Source organism: Dipodomys spectabilis, unplaced genomic scaffold (assembly GCF_019054845.1).
Source record: "Dipodomys spectabilis isolate Male_0828 unplaced genomic scaffold, ASM1905484v1 ptg000043l, whole genome shotgun sequence".
Classification (NCBI taxonomy): Eukaryota; Metazoa; Chordata; class Mammalia; order Rodentia; family Heteromyidae; genus Dipodomys; species Dipodomys spectabilis.
In genome coordinates, this window is record NW_024870720.1 from 32,485,918 (window position 1) to 32,501,668 (window position 15,751).

Below are 15,751 nucleotides of genomic sequence, written 5' to 3' on the forward strand. Positions count from 1 at the left end.
TATTTTTAACATGAAATTATTTGCCCAACCTAATAATTATTTGTGATTTTAAGAATTGTATAATTATAACAATTTTAAGAATTGTTTACAGTTCTTTACTTGAATTGAGTACTGTACCTTTATCTTGTAATTCTTTACATTCTCTGTGATGTCAGTAGTAATACACCTTTAATCTTGATTCTCAGACTTTTCTGCCTGGTCTGACTTCAAACCTTTCTTCCAATTCTCAACTCCTGAGTGGCTAGGATAAGCATGAGCTCCAGTGCCAGGTCTTATTGCTATTTTTCATATGGGGTGGTGGGGATGGACAGAATGTTGTGGTCAGCCAGATTGTCCTTGAACTTCTTACTCGTCTACTATGGCCTCAGATTTGGGATCCTCTGCCTCTTTTTCCTCAGTGCTAGGATAATAGGTGTGTACCATTATGTTTAGATTAAAAATTTTATTTTTAACTGATGCTTAGAGTATATAATGTGATATTTAAAAATATGTATATAATATATACTTACCAAGTCAAGGTAAATGGTGTATCCATTCTTTATGTTGGGAATATTCAAACTTCTCTATTCTAGTCCTGTATTTTGATTATATAATAAGTTATTGTTGGCTGTAGTTACCAAGCTATATTAAAGAACAGTAGAACTTACCTAATTTTATATTGATTTGAGAGAAGTTATTTTAATTTGTGTTTTTAAAAAGAAGAGGAATGAGATTAATACTAAGATGGTTTAATTATTAAATGAGCATTATATGTGAAAACATAGTAAGGAGTTCAACATTTAAAACCTCACAAAATATGTTGACTTATTTTTTCCCCTAGGAGGAAAAAAAGAAAATTGACTGTATTTGAAGTAACATTAATAATTAATTGGCAAATTTAATGTAGATTTTCTAGGGTGAAGTTAGAAGGCTCTTAGTATATTTTATCATATACTTAAAATTATATATTATAATTAAACATATAGTTAAATAAAGATTCATGATGAAGAAGTGAAATTTTATTTTCAGTGTTTATATAATGTTCTAGAAATATATGTAGTTAACATCAAGGCAACAAGGAACTGCAGATTAAATAATTGCTATTTATCTACGATCAAGCTACCAATTACAGCATATCAGTTAGAACGACTTTCCCCTTCAGAACCAGTTAGGTAAGGTTGTTATTCATTTGAGTGCTAGGCCAGGTGGTAGGCACTGGTGATACTGTGATGTGAGCTGTACTCAATTTATAAAATTTAGAATCCTTTAAAGAAGAGAAGAAGTGGGTAAGTATTACAAATATAAATGTGCTGGATAGAATTTTAGTAGTTAACAATTGTTAAGTGCCGCAAACTCAGATGTCTACAAAGACCATACAGCTAATGTAAGTGTAGTGAACCAATGCAGTGACATATCACTGTTGAATCACAGGAGAATGGTCACTGGGTAGAAAGACATTTTCTCTGTCTTAAATCACAGATATGTGAGTGCATTTGCCACTTACTCTGGAGATACTTTTCAAATCACTAGAAGTTGCTAACAGGTTACTATTTCCTTTGTTTTAGTGATGATGTGTATAATACAAGACAAAAGACTACATATGATTTTATACTTCCCTCCTATCTCTTTTCCACTCCTTAGTAATATATTTGACAGGAGTAAATATGACTAAAAGCCCAGTCTTTCACAAACATGTAGTGCTTGTTCGTGTTGATATGTTGGAACGAAGGTATCCAGGATACCTTAAACATATTCTGTGCCAAGAGACTTATGGTGTCTCTGGGGAAGTTTTGAGTGTGGATAATCTGCAGCAGTGTCTTAGGAAATAATTCTCAGTGGTGGTGGTGGTAAGGTGGTGTGGCAAGAGAAGAAACAGCTGGGGAAAGCATAGTTACTATTTTTTTCAAACTGTATTATCAAAAATTTCAAAGCAAACAAAAAAGCCCAGAATAGGATAGTAAATAACCACATGCCCCTCATTTCATGTAGGGGAACATTTTATGTTATTTTCTTTATACGTTTTTGTAATGTGGGTAAATTTGAATGAGGGTTGCTTTAGATGAATTGTTCATTTGTTCTTAGAGGGACCTGTGATTATATAATATAGTACATGCATTATTAGAAAATAAGTGTGTTTACATATTATTAGTGAACAAAGTGACAAGATGTCTACAACTTGTATTCAAATAATCCTTTTAAAGTTATGTTTTTCATTTGATACTTGGTTACCATATTCTAATTGTTATCAACCTTTTATTTTTTCAGCATAGTATAGCCTTTAATTAGCCACACTTTTATTCCTCATAAAAAAAGGAACATATTTTTTCTCTGTCTAGATACAATAGCCTCTGCCATTTATATCAGCACTCTAGCAACTCTTATTTGTCATCAACCTGTTTTTTTTTTTTTTTTGTCGGTCGTGGGGCCTGAACTCTGGGCCTGGGTACTGTCCCTCAGCTCTTCAGTTCAAGGCTAGGACTCTACCACCATAGTCACAGCACCACTTCTGGCTTTTTCTACTTATGTGGTGCTCAGGAATCCAACCCAGGGCCTCATGCATGTGAGGCAAGCACTCTACTACTGAGCCACCTTCCCAGCTCTCATCAGCCTGTTAATGAGGCTTTTGGTATACATTGATATTCCTTAGTGAAACATGATTTTGATATTCTCTTCCCCAGTGTTTTTCCCATTGTCAATGTTCCTTGGTTTGATTTAGTTTTTTCTTCCTAATGTTATTAACAGTCTGTCACATTGGGAAATGAGTAGTGTTCTTCAGTTAGATGGACAAGAAAATGAATTAAAACTATTTTACAGGAAACATTTAGTATCTAGTTTTATTTGACTTCTGATTTGGATTTTCATTCTGTGGGAAAACAGACCAACCTGAATGACCACTTGTATGGAAATGATTAAACTGTGTGTGTGTGTGTGTGTGTGTATGGATATGACATAGTACATATTAAAAGAATGACAGTATAAGTGTTGATAAATTATTGTAATTTGCACAGTATAAGTCAAGTTTGGTTTAAAAACGATTGAAAGAGAGTGGCCCCTATATAGAAATACCTTTAAAAAAAGACATTTGCATAAATATCTGCTTAGTTGCAGCATTTACAAACACTTGAAGATACTAGTTATTTTTCTTTCACGTTTACTCTCTTAAACACATTTATTTACCACCTTATTATCTTGTGTGTTTGTTTTTTTTTAATGTATTCATGGATTTTGAGTGCTTTATCATAAATCTTATATTTTAGAACTATACATTTACTATTAGTGGACTAACTGTGACTTTATAGTTTTAAGTTGGACAGAGACTTATAAGAAAATATGTGTTTACTGCCAATAGCTTTTTTTATGTTTGGAATGAGTTGACAAGTGAAGCCCATGATAATATTGTCAACTTTCTAGATATAGATGTCTGAGCTGGTGATGAACATGAAATTGAGTTGATCGTGTACAATTTCTGTGGGGAAAGATAATACTGAAGAATTTGGTAGATGGGAATTAATGACAGATTAACTGTTCTCTTGGGATCTTCTAATGTCTTAAATATATACTTCCCACTAAATGCATTCTTCAAGCAAATAATATGAGCTAACAATCAAATGATTCTAGAAAATACAGTGTTTAGGGAAATATGAATAAATATGAATAAATAGCAGGTACTATAATGATAATTTACAATGTTTAGTTATAATCTTGACGTATAAATATACCTGTATAAAAAGCTTAAATGTTTAGCTAGATCTCTGTTTACATTAAGATTAGTAGAAAGAGAAAACTTTTACTTCAGGGTAGGTTTTCCAAAGAAAATCTAGTTAGTACTTTTTCTTCATTCATTATAATAAATCATTAAAATAATTCATTATTTTGAGGATGCAAGAAGTGCATATATGCGTATGTGCGCCTCTGTATGTATGTATGCAAGTATGTACCTCCATCCATGGTTTCTCCATTTTTTTCTCTATGTATTTGGCTACATAATTTGGTTGTTCATTAGAACATGGGGAAACTTTACCCCTCCTTAAGTATAGGCAAAAATAGAGTATTATAATGAGTAAGGGGATTTTAAGCAATGTATGTACAGTAAAGCTCCATTAGACCTGCTAGTTCAACATTGAGGTCAATTTCAAACCTATGTGAGGTGAATTAATATATGAACTAACCAATTCTGCTATTAACTATGTTTGGTCAAATTATTATTATAGGAAATAGCTGAGCTGTAACTTTAACAACAAATGCTATTTAAATGATTTCTATTGACACGGTATCCTTATCTAGATATATTGTAACTTTAAGTATTTTCATTTTTTTATTTTTGTAACAGATTAAAATTTGTTTTATTCTACTGGAGCTTACACTATTAGTAGGTATTAAAAATCAATACCAAAATGAACTTCTTTTAAAGTAATGCTTACATCATTAAGGGCTATTACCTAATCTTCTCCAAAGATTATGATCTTGTGTCATTTCTGGCAACTGCCTTGTGACATAATTGACCTTATGTTACATGCATAGATATCCAGCTTCACAAAATGGATATTGTATGTTCTTGTAACTCTTGTTGTAGGAGTAGAATCTGAAATAACTGATTCTAGAAAATCCTAGGACCTCTTTCCCCCTATTGTGTATCCCTTGTAATTTACAGTGCTTTGCTTTGTATTGGATCGTAGTATAGGTGACTTACTGTTCAGGTGGCTGCTTTAGAAGAATTATCAAATTAACAAAAAGTGGCACCATTTGTAAGCTAAAAAATGTTCAATATCAATATAGATTTGGGAAACTTCAGGTGGAAATATATATTTTTTTTGGGGGGGGGGTTTGGTCATGGGGCCTGAACTTTGGGCCTGGGCGCTGTCCCTCGGCTCTACCACTTGAGCCACAGCACCACTTCCGGCTTTTTTCTTTTTGCTTATGTGGTGCTGAGGAATTAAACCCAGGGCCTCGAGCATGCAAGGCAAGCGCTCTACCACTGAGCCACCTTACCAGCCCGAAATATTTGTTTATATGTGACAGAAATAGTTCTTTAAAATGGTGAGACAAAGGAGAAAGAGTGAACCAGTGAAACAGCAATACTTATAAGACACTATGTTGGAAATGGAGGGTGAGTGGGCGGGGGGAAGGGAGAGGACAACTGGGAGGAAAAGGAGGGGAGGGGTAACAATGTTCGACAAGAAATGTACTCATTACCTTACATATGTAACTGTAACCCCTCTGTACATCACCTTGACAATAAAATTTAAAAAAAAAAAAGAAGAAACAGACCACTGAGGAAAAGATGGAGAAATCTGGCCACTAAGGAGCTTTTTAACATCTTTTAAGATAATTAAAATAATTATTAAAAATAAGTAAAAATTTGATGAACTTGAAATAAAACCCAAATTAAATGCTTTTTCACCAAAAGGAAAAAAAGTACGTATCTAAGTATATTTTTATGTGCTGTTTTCTCAGATATAGTTAAGAATATGTCCAACATAGCTAGCGAGATCAGTAGAAAGCCCACGGATTGGTAGATCTTCACTAGCCATACAACAGACAAGGCCTTCATATCTAAAATATACTTAAAACTCAAAAAATTAAATCCTCCATCAACAAATCCTCAAAGAAACAACTGCCTGATAAATAAGTGGGCTAAAGACTTAAAGAGAGACTTCTCTGAAGAGTAAATAAGAATGGCCAATAGACACATGAAGAAATGCTCAACTTCTGTAGCCATAAAAGAAATGCAACATTGAGATTCCACCTTACCCCAGTTAGAATGGCTATAATCAAGAAATCTAATAACAACAGATACTGGAGGGAATGTGCCCAAAAGGGAATCCTACTGGATTGTTGGTGGGAGTGTAAACTTGTTCACCCACTTTGGAAAGTAGTATGGAGGTTCCTCAAAAGACTCCACATAGAGCTCGCCTATGACCCAGCAGTCCCACTTCTGGCCATTTACCCAAACAATCACAAACAAGGCCATACTAAAGCTCCAGCACAACTGTGTTTATTGCAGCATTATTTACCATAGCTCAGATATGGAACCAACCGAGATGCCCCTCAGTAGATAAATGGATTAAGAAAATGTGGTTGTATGTGTGTGTGTGTGTGTGTGTATGTGTGTCTGTGTCTGTGTGTGTATTATACAATGGAATTGTATGCCTCCATCAGAAAGACCCCGTTTGCTAGGAAATGGAAAGACTTGGAAAAAATTATATTAAGTGAAGTAAGCCTGACCCAAAGAAACATAGGTCCCATGGTTTCCCTTATTTGCAATAACTAGTATATATCTGGGACAAGCAGAAAATGTCAGATAAGATGATGTTAAGCGAAATGAACCCCAAGATAGGGACACAAGTGGTTTTTTTCTTTCTTGCTATTGTTTCTAATGTATTTTTAAGGTACCATGTGATTTTTTTGTTGCTTGTATGTCCCTCCCCCATGGTATAACCCCTGTTTTCACTGTATTTGATGTTGGTATAATTTGGGGAGAGGAGGGGAAAAAACAAATTGTTTAAATAAGGATTCAGGTTGACCCATTGCAGCAATGAGATGTACAAGACGCTCTGTCGAAAAATGAACTTTACAATTTAGGTGGGGGGGGGTATAGTTGGGGAGGTGGGAGAGAAGGGATGGTAGGAGAAGAACAAAGGAGGAGGCAACAATGCTGGATATGAAATGTACTCATTACCTTGCCCATGTAACTGATCCTGCTGTACAGTATTTTCACAATAAAAAACTTATTAAAAAATCATATTAAGTGAAGTTACCCAGTTCCAAAGAAATTTAGGTCCCATGGTTTCCCTTATTTGCTGAAAAGCTCAAAATGTACAAATGACCATATAAGATGATGCTAAGCGAAATGTACCCCAAGATATGAACACAAGAGGTCTGTCTTTATTGTTATTGTTTTAAATGTACCCTGTGATTTTCTTTTGTTATTGTTGTTTCCTTTGTATGTTCTTTCCCCTAAAACATATCCCCTGTAGTCACTGTACTTGAATTTGATACCCTGCATCTTGTATGTCTAATCTGGGGATGGGAAGGGGAATAACAGAACACTGAAACAAGGACACAGGATGACCCATTGCAACAAAGATACCCACAGGACAGTATATGGAAACGAACTTTACAACTTCAGGCGGCTAGAGAGGGGGAGGAGGGAATAAGAGTGAGGGAGGTCAGGGAGGGAAGGATAGTGGGACAACAACAAGGAAGGGAAGGGGTAACAATGATCGACAAGTAATGTTCTCATTGCCTTACTCATGTAACTGTAACCCCTCTGAACAGCATCTTAACAATAAAATTTTAAAAAAAAGAAAAGAATATGTCCAAATAACTGTGGCTTAATGACATTTCCTATCTCACATGTGATGTGGATGGAGGTACCCTCAGTGGTCAGTGTTCTGGGTCATTTTCCTTCTTACCATCATGGCCAATGACAGGCTGCCTGCTGTGTATAAGCATTATATTTTTATACAACAAAGTCCAAAAGCAGAAAGGAAGAATAGGACCTTTTCTATCTTTGCTTTCTTTCATCTGGATTAAACCTTTCCCTGTAATCCCAGCAAAATTGTTATTCCCCATTAATCAAAACTGGTTCCATACTTAATTGTAAGTCAGTCACTGATAGGAGGAATAGGAGTCCTCTGATTAACTTAGAAGTTTAAATTCATCTAGAACTGGAGTAGGGACTGCACTATCAAGGTAGCTCAATGATGTCTCCAGTTAAGTCACATCAGGGTTTGTTATAAGACAGAGAGTCTGGTGAGTACGTGGTTACCAAACATTGTTATGTAGTTCTAGTGGGACAATTTGTGTATAAATTTAATGAGTACTCCTGTGTAAATAGCAAAAGTGCAATATATTTGTCTTAAAAGAGGACCATGTGATCCTGTAAGGACTACTTGATGATTGTCATAGAAAGCTAACATTTGGATTTTAATCAACTGCTTACTATTTATCTTGGGCACAGTCCATGTTTGTTGATATTTAATGATTTTTGACAGTTTCTGATTTATTTAATGATTTTTGACAGTTTCCGATTTATTTATGTTGATTATTACTTCTTTCAGGTGGATTCTCCACAGTTTTCTTGGTGCGGACTCATGGTGGAATCCGATGTGCATTGAAGCGAATGTATGTCAATAACATGACTGACCTCAACATTTGTAAAAGGGAAATTACAATTATGGTAAGTGAAAGAGTAACTTTGTTTTAGAAATTTGGTGTATTCTGTTTGAATCTCATATTCACAAGCTTTTAGTCAAGCTTCTTTCTTGTTTATACACTATAGAAAACTTGAAGATCAGATTAATCAGCTTATCAGAGAAATTCATAGTTCATTCCTTATGTTAATCCTTAAGTCTAAATAGTCAACTGTTCTTCTCTTCTTTCCTGCTAGATTGAACAGGCAAGTGATTCTTTTTCTTCTTTTTAATGAATTACATAATAAATACTATGTTTAATCACCATCTAATTTAACAAATAAAACCTTACACATACTGTTGAAACCTCTCTGTGTTCTTCCCTAATTGTATCCCTGTACTATGTTCTCATGCACCAAGAAACATCTGTCCTGTGTTTAGTGTTTACCATTTCTATGTATGTTTCATATAATCACTTTATGTATTTATACTTACAAACAGCGGTTTTCCATTAGAAAATCATGCTGTCAATATGATTTTCTTCTGAAATGTTTTCTTCTGAAGTATGCATTTTATGACAGAGCATCATTTAGCAAGGAAAAAATTCCTTTTTGCCTGTAAATTGTAACTACTCGGGAGGCTGAAATCTGAGGATCATAGTTTGAATCCAGTCAGCCAGTAAAATCTTTGAATCTCCAATTAACCATCCTCAAAAAAGCTAGAGTGGAGCTGTGGCTCAAGAGGTACAGAGCTAGTCTTCATAGTGCTAATTAAGTAGTTAAAAATAATAAAGCAGCCAGGCACCTGTGGCTCACACCTGCAATCCTAACTACTCAGGAGGCTGAGGTCTCAGGATCATGGTTCAAAGCCAGCCCAGCAGGAAAGTCCGTGAGACTCTTATTTCCAATAGAAAACTGGAAGTGGTGCTGTGGCTCAAGCATTAGAGCTCTAGCCTTGAGCTGAGGAGCGCAGCAAAAATTTCCTTTTCTTCTGGTGTTGTATCAGTGCTATGGAACGACTTCTTGTTTTTATTCTGCCTTCTCCATTTTCTCTTTTTCCTCCTCATCCTTCACTGTTTATCCTATACACATATGTGTCTAAGCCTTTGCTTTATTGAAGTTTACATAAAATAGCAACTATATTGAAGTGAGTTCTTCCATTATTTGTCCTTTCAGTAGAATTTGTATAATTTTTGTTTCTCTATACAGGATCTCTCATGTACCAGGCAACTGAGCTATATCCTCAGTTTTAGTCTTTTTAGTTTCATTATATTCTGATGACTGTTTTGTACAAGGAGTAAAAGTTTCAAATTTGTCATTTTGTTATTATTTCCTTAAACTCATTAGTGTTAATCTATAATCTCTGGTTTCTTTTCACAAATCTTTACTAGCCATTTGCTGTTTTTTAGATTATGTAGTTAGAAAATTTTAAATAACTACACTTGAATTTCAGTGTTACAGGGAAAACAAATGAGAATAGTACTAAAGAACTTAATTCTGTTTCTAAGAAAGTATAGTAGTTGTAACATTTTATTCTTGAATCATCAAGAATGGTCTTTTTAGTTTTCGAAAATATTACTTTTGAATGAATCATTTTCCTGGTTGAATTTAAGAACATATATTCATTGATTATTTGTTAGGAAATGGATGTCATATGCAGGCAAACTTCACAGTAAACCATAGATGCCTCTCTTTGGTTGAAATGTGGCTGAATATTCAAATTCATTAAATAATATCAGTTTAGGCTTCAATTAATTACTAATACAGGGTCCAAATGTATATTTTACCATTTAACTTGTTTTCTTTTTCTTTTTCACAGAAAGAACTATCTGGTCACAAAAATATTGTGGGTTATCTGGATTGTGCTGTTAATTCATTTAGTGATAATGTATGGGAAGTTCTTATCTTAATGGAATACTGTCGAGGTAAGTATCTGCATTTGTCTTATACTAAAAATACTCTTCTTAAAATTGGTTACAACAAATAACTGGTTTCTCCCAAGGCAGACACTGAAAATTGCAATCTCAATTTTTATTGTCTTAATTAGAAAGTCTATTAAAAAGTCACTTAAAGTCTACTCATAGATTACAATTACAGTTGTTGTAATCACAAAGCTATAACAACTACACAGTTGTTATAGTTAGGATATGAGTATGTGCATGGGAAATTATAAAGTGTTTGGTTTAAAACAGGAACAAGGAATCTCAGCTAACTGAAATTCTTTTATAGTTAAAGATTGTATAATATGGGGCTGGGAAGGGGGCTCAGTGGTAGACTGCTTGGCTTGCATGCATGAGGCCCTGTGTTCGATTCCTCAGCACCACATAAACAGAAAAAGCCAGAAATGGTGCTGTTGCTCAAGTGGTAGATTGCTAGCCTTGAGCTGAAGAGCTGAGGGACTGCCCAGGGCCAAAGTTCAGGCCCCACGACCGACAAAAACAAAAAAAATGTGTAATGTGTCAACATTAATTAGTGTTGTAAAATTTTCTGATAGCCTCCATGTTACTGTAAACATACTAAATTTAATAAAATTTTAGGTTGCATTTTGACTTACGTATGATCTTTATTAACTGTTAGGTCATTTTTTTGGGTTCATGTATAAATATAAGAAGATAGAGAATTCTGTTTTATTTAGGCCTAATGTGGTATTTTAAAGAAATGTTTGTTTTGTATAGCATACCTTAATGGTAATGTCATTAAAAATCATTGCTAATGTTAAGAATTTAGATATGTGGGTTTGTGTGGGGGCGAGCACAATAAACTTGCTACAGACTTTTCTATTTTTTTTTTAGCTAGTATTAGGCAGTTTGATTTCTAAGCATCAATTTAGATTCTAGAAGGCAGTAATGATTGTTGATTAAATTTTCAAACATTCCTGCAATTTGCTGAAAGAAAGGAGAAAAATTATAGTAACAATTGTGATGAAAATATTTTATTCACATTAGTGTTGTAAGATGAGGGCAGATGAGAATAAAATGAGCCAATATCGTAATATCATGATGTGTTTGTAACTTATTTCTCTATATAACATTCAAAGATAATGTAATACAGTCTCCTTTGTTTCTTTTGCCCAAAATTGTTTTATCTCTGTGGATTTTTGTTTTTGTGGCTTCACACAAAGATTAGAATTTTGTCCTGGTTCTATGAAGAATCTTTAATGGTATTTTTATTACATTGAGTCTGTAGATTGCTTTTGATTGTGATAGGATGGACATTTCATAGATTGTTGATTCTTCTAATCCTTGATTTTTTGGTCTCTTTTTTTTTTTTTGTTTCATGATTTTTTTTTAAAGTTTTCATCGTAGGTGCTTCATTTGTTAAGATATATTTTTCTGGTAGTTATTATAGCATTGCTTTCTTCTTTTAAGCTGATTTTTAAAACATCTTGCATCTTTGTTGAATTCATTTATTACTTGTAATAGGTTTATTGGAGAGTGGTGTAGCATTTGGGGTTTTCTTTGTGTAAGATCATTTCATCTGTACACAGTAACAATTTGACTTCATCTTTTCCAGCTTGAATGTACTTCTTTTTCTTTTTCCTGATATCCATGGCCATGATTTGTGTAACTACATTAAATAAAAGTGGTGAAAATGGATATTCTTGTCTTGTTCCAGATAATGGAAAACTTTCATGTTTCTCCTCTTCACTATAGTGTTAGTTGTTGGCTTTTTACACATGGCCTTTATTGTTCAGGGTTGTCTTCATGAAGGCATGCTAAATTTTGTCAAATGCTTTTTCTCTATCTGTGGAAATGATCGTTTTAAAATTTCTGTTGATGTGGTGTATGCATCACGAGTTGCATGTGTTAAGACATTGCTGTATACATGAGATGAATCCCACTTAATCTTGTTGACAAATCTGAATTTAGACAGTCTAGGTATATAGCCCAGACAGGCTTGAATTTATAATTTTCTTATCTCTGCCTTCAAGTACTGGGATTAAAGGTGTGTGCTATCATGTTGTATAAGATGAAATGGATGATTTTAGACATTGAGTAATCTTTCTGTTTATCATTTTGCCAGTATTGGGGTTTGAAGTTAAGAGTTAAGGCTTTGTGATTGTTACATGTATACACTACCGTTTGATCCATGCCTTCATGTCTTCTGACTTGATTATTTTTCAGATAGGGGTTGTGTGCTTTTATTTATTTATTTATTTCCTTTTGCCTTTACTAAGTCTCCTGATTAGCTGGGATTATAGACATTATAGGCATGTGGTGCCACCATACCAGAGCCATTTCTCTCTCTCTCCCTTTGTTTTTTTGTTTTTCATTTGTTTGTGCTCTTACTTAATTACCCTTGCTTTTACTGATTTGGATCTGCTTTGTTCTAAATTTCATAGTTCTTGAGCTACAGTGATAGTTTTTTCTTCTGTGGCTGTTTCTATATCCCATAAATTTTGATATATTGTATCTACATTTTCACTTGTTTTAAGGAAGAATTTAAATATCCTTTTTATATTTCTTCCTTGATTTATTGGTTGTTGAAAGAATAAATTGTTTACTTTGTATATATTTATATACTTCTAAGTTTTTCTTATTATTAGTTTCTGATTTTATTGCCTTATATTCAGAAAAAGATACTTAGGATTTCAGTTTAAAACAAACTGTTGAGCCTGATTTTGTAGCCTATCTTATAATCTATCCTGGAGAATTTTCCATATGCTGAATAAGAAGACAGTGTATTCATCAGTGGCTGGATGGAATATTCTGTAGGTGTCTGCTAGGTCCATGTAGTCTTGGGCTTGATCTCTCCTATTTGTCAAATTTTATTGCTGAAATTCTAGTACTAATATCTCCTGCTATTATTATTATTGGAGCTTGTCAATCTCTATGTCTTTTAATATTTGCTTTACACATTTACATGTGCTAATAATTGGGTTATTTCCTTGGCAAATAGACTCCTTTATCATTATTTAATGACTTGTCTCCTTTTATTACTTCTGATTTAAAGCCCATTTTATTTGATGTAAATATGGCTAGTCCTACTTTCTCTTGGGCTTCATTTATATAGAATATTTATTTCATCTGTTCACTTTTAGTTTATATGTGCCCTTTGTGACATGGTTATTTATTTATTTTTTTTGGGGGGGTCTGGTCATGGGGCTTGAACTCTGGGCCTGGACGCTGTCCCTCAGCTCTTCAGCTCAAGGCTCGTGCTCTACCACTTGAGCCACAGCACCACTTCCGGCTTTTTTTCTTTTTGCTTATATGGTGCTGAGGAATCGAACCCAGGGCCTCATCCATGCAAGGCAAGTGCTCTACCACTGAGCCACCTTCCCAGTCCCTGACATGGTTATTTTTTTAATCCATTGTCACTCTTAATTGGAGAATTTAATCTATTTATACTTAATTTAATCTATTTATACTATTTAATCTATTTATACTTAAGGTAATGATAAATAAGGTCTTACTCCAGCCATTATGTAACTTGTTTTCTAGTTTTTTTTCCTCCCAACTCTTACAATCTTTCTTTGTGTTTATTCTGCTGTATTTTAATTCTTTTCTCATTATTTTTATGCATTGTAGGTTTTTTTTGGGGAGGGTTATCATTGGACTTACAAGGACCCCTTTTGATTTTAACAAGCTATTTTCAAATGCTAGCAACATGCTAGCTGGAGGAGATCCCTCCTCCAGCGCCTTTGCCGGCCTCTCACACTGGGATCCTAACGTTCTCAACCTCCTAAGAAGTTAGGATTACAGGTGTGAGGTAGTGGTGCACAGCTTATTTAATTTAATTTTCTTGCTCTGTAGTCCAGGTTAGCTTCAAACTCAAGATCCTCCTGCCTGGTTACTGATATTACAAGTGTGTACAAACTATGCCCACCTTCAGTTATTACTTTTAATTGCTTTTGCTTTTGATATTTACACTGTAGTTGGAATGTTTTTCATATCATATTTACAATATTTAGAGCATTCTAAATTTATTGGCATTATTTTTATTTAGACCTTTTAAACTTCTGATACTTTGTTTTTACTTATAATGTCTCTGTTTTTCCTTTTAAATAACATCCATTAGTATTTACTTTAGGATAGATCTGGAAGAGACATAGTTTGTCAATGTTTGTCTTGAATGTGTTCCATTTCTAAACAATAGTTTTGCTGAGTACATTATTTTTGGTTGGCAGGTTTCTTCTTTTTCCTGCAGTGTAGTGAAAATCATATATGAGAAATCTAGGTGAATTGAAATTCCCTTTATATTGTTTCTTTTCTCTGGCTTCCCTGAGAATCTTTTCATTTTCATTTGAGAGCTTTAGTATATCTTGGGTAGATTTGGTTTAGTTAAATCTAATGGTGACTTTTGATCTTTCAGTACCTGATTATTTGTATCTTTCTTTTAGTTTAGGAAAATTTCTGGTATTATGTCTTTTAATAAGCTTTTGGAATTCTTAAGTCTCTTGGGTCTCTCTTGAACAGTTGTGGCTTGAATATTTGTTCTTGCATACTATCTTAAAGTTTCAGAAGGCTGTCTTCTCTTTCCTCACTTTTTTTTTTTTTTGGTTGGTCGTGGGGCTTGAAATCTGGGCTTGGGCGCTGTCCCTGCACTCTTCAGCTCAGGAGAGCACTCTACCGCTTGAGCCACAGTGCCACTTCTGGCTTTCTTGGAGATGAGTCTTACGGACTTTCCTGCCTGGGCTGGCTTTGAACCGTGATCCTCAGATCTCTGCCTTCTGAGTAGCTAGGATTATAGGCCTGAGCCACCGGTGCCCAGTGTCTCTTTCCTTTTCATTCTTTTTTTCTTTTTTCTTTTCAAAGAACCTATCTTCTATTTGATCTTTTCTGCTACATTTTTAATTTTACTTATTGTGGTTTTCAGTTCAAAGGTTTGAGTTTTTAAGATTGCTTCCATTTCTGTTAATTTTCCTTGTGAGAGTATTGAGTCTTTTCTCTGTGTTGTCCTGAAGCTTGAGTATCCTCACAGGTACTTAAGTCTCAGAGAGTTCTTTGGAGAACTGTGTGGTTGGTTTGTTATATCTTATTTTATCATTATGTGTGCTCATGGTTTAATCCAAGCTCTTGATGCTTGGTGAACAATGTCATCTGTTTTAAGTATTTATTACAGACTGATTCTTTTCCTGTAGTCCCTTCACTGTTTAGTACTAGATGGTATCCTACAAGCAAGTTGTTGTGAGTCTGCTGATTGTTTTGGTATTGTAGGTTCATTGAAGCCCAAGTTTGTCCCCAAATCTCAGCTACTATTATTATAATGAACAGGTACAGTACCTAAAAAGGGTATTACAGGGTATTCTATCCCCTCAAGCTTCTTCCTGGGGCTGCAGTAGGCCTAGAAACCTGTATTAAAAGTATGACCTCTGAAAATTACTGTTTTGTTCAGCTGGGCAGGTCGTAAATCAGATGAATAAGAAGCTGCAGACAGGTTTTACAGAACCTGAAGTGTTACAGATCTTCTGTGATACCTGTGAAGCAGTTGCAAGATTACACCAGTGTAAGACTCCAATAATTCACCGGGATCTGAAGGTAAGTATAATACTTACACAGAATTGAGTACTGTGTTCTAGACTTAAGATTTAAAATGTTTTTGGACTATTTGAGTGTGTGTGTGTGTGTGTGTGTGTGTGTGTGTGTGTGTGTGTGTGTGTGTGTGTGTGTGTGTGTGTGTATTTGTTTTAGGGCTCTA

The 15,751-nt window shown here is 34.4% G+C and overlaps 1 protein-coding gene across 2 annotated transcripts in view; it reads left to right on the forward strand.

The window, feature by feature from the left end:
* Bmp2k (BMP2 inducible kinase) overlaps positions 1-15,751 on the forward strand; it is a 97,862-nt gene that overhangs the window by 21,197 nt on the left and 60,914 nt on the right. For both annotated transcript variants that reach the window (XM_042678110.1, XM_042678111.1), the window contains 3 exons: positions 8,043-8,161; positions 9,933-10,038; positions 15,449-15,591. In XM_042678110.1, the coding sequence (XP_042534044.1) occupies positions 8,043-8,161; positions 9,933-10,038; positions 15,449-15,591 (368 nt within the window). The remainder of the gene's footprint in view (positions 1-8,042; positions 8,162-9,932; positions 10,039-15,448; positions 15,592-15,751) is intronic.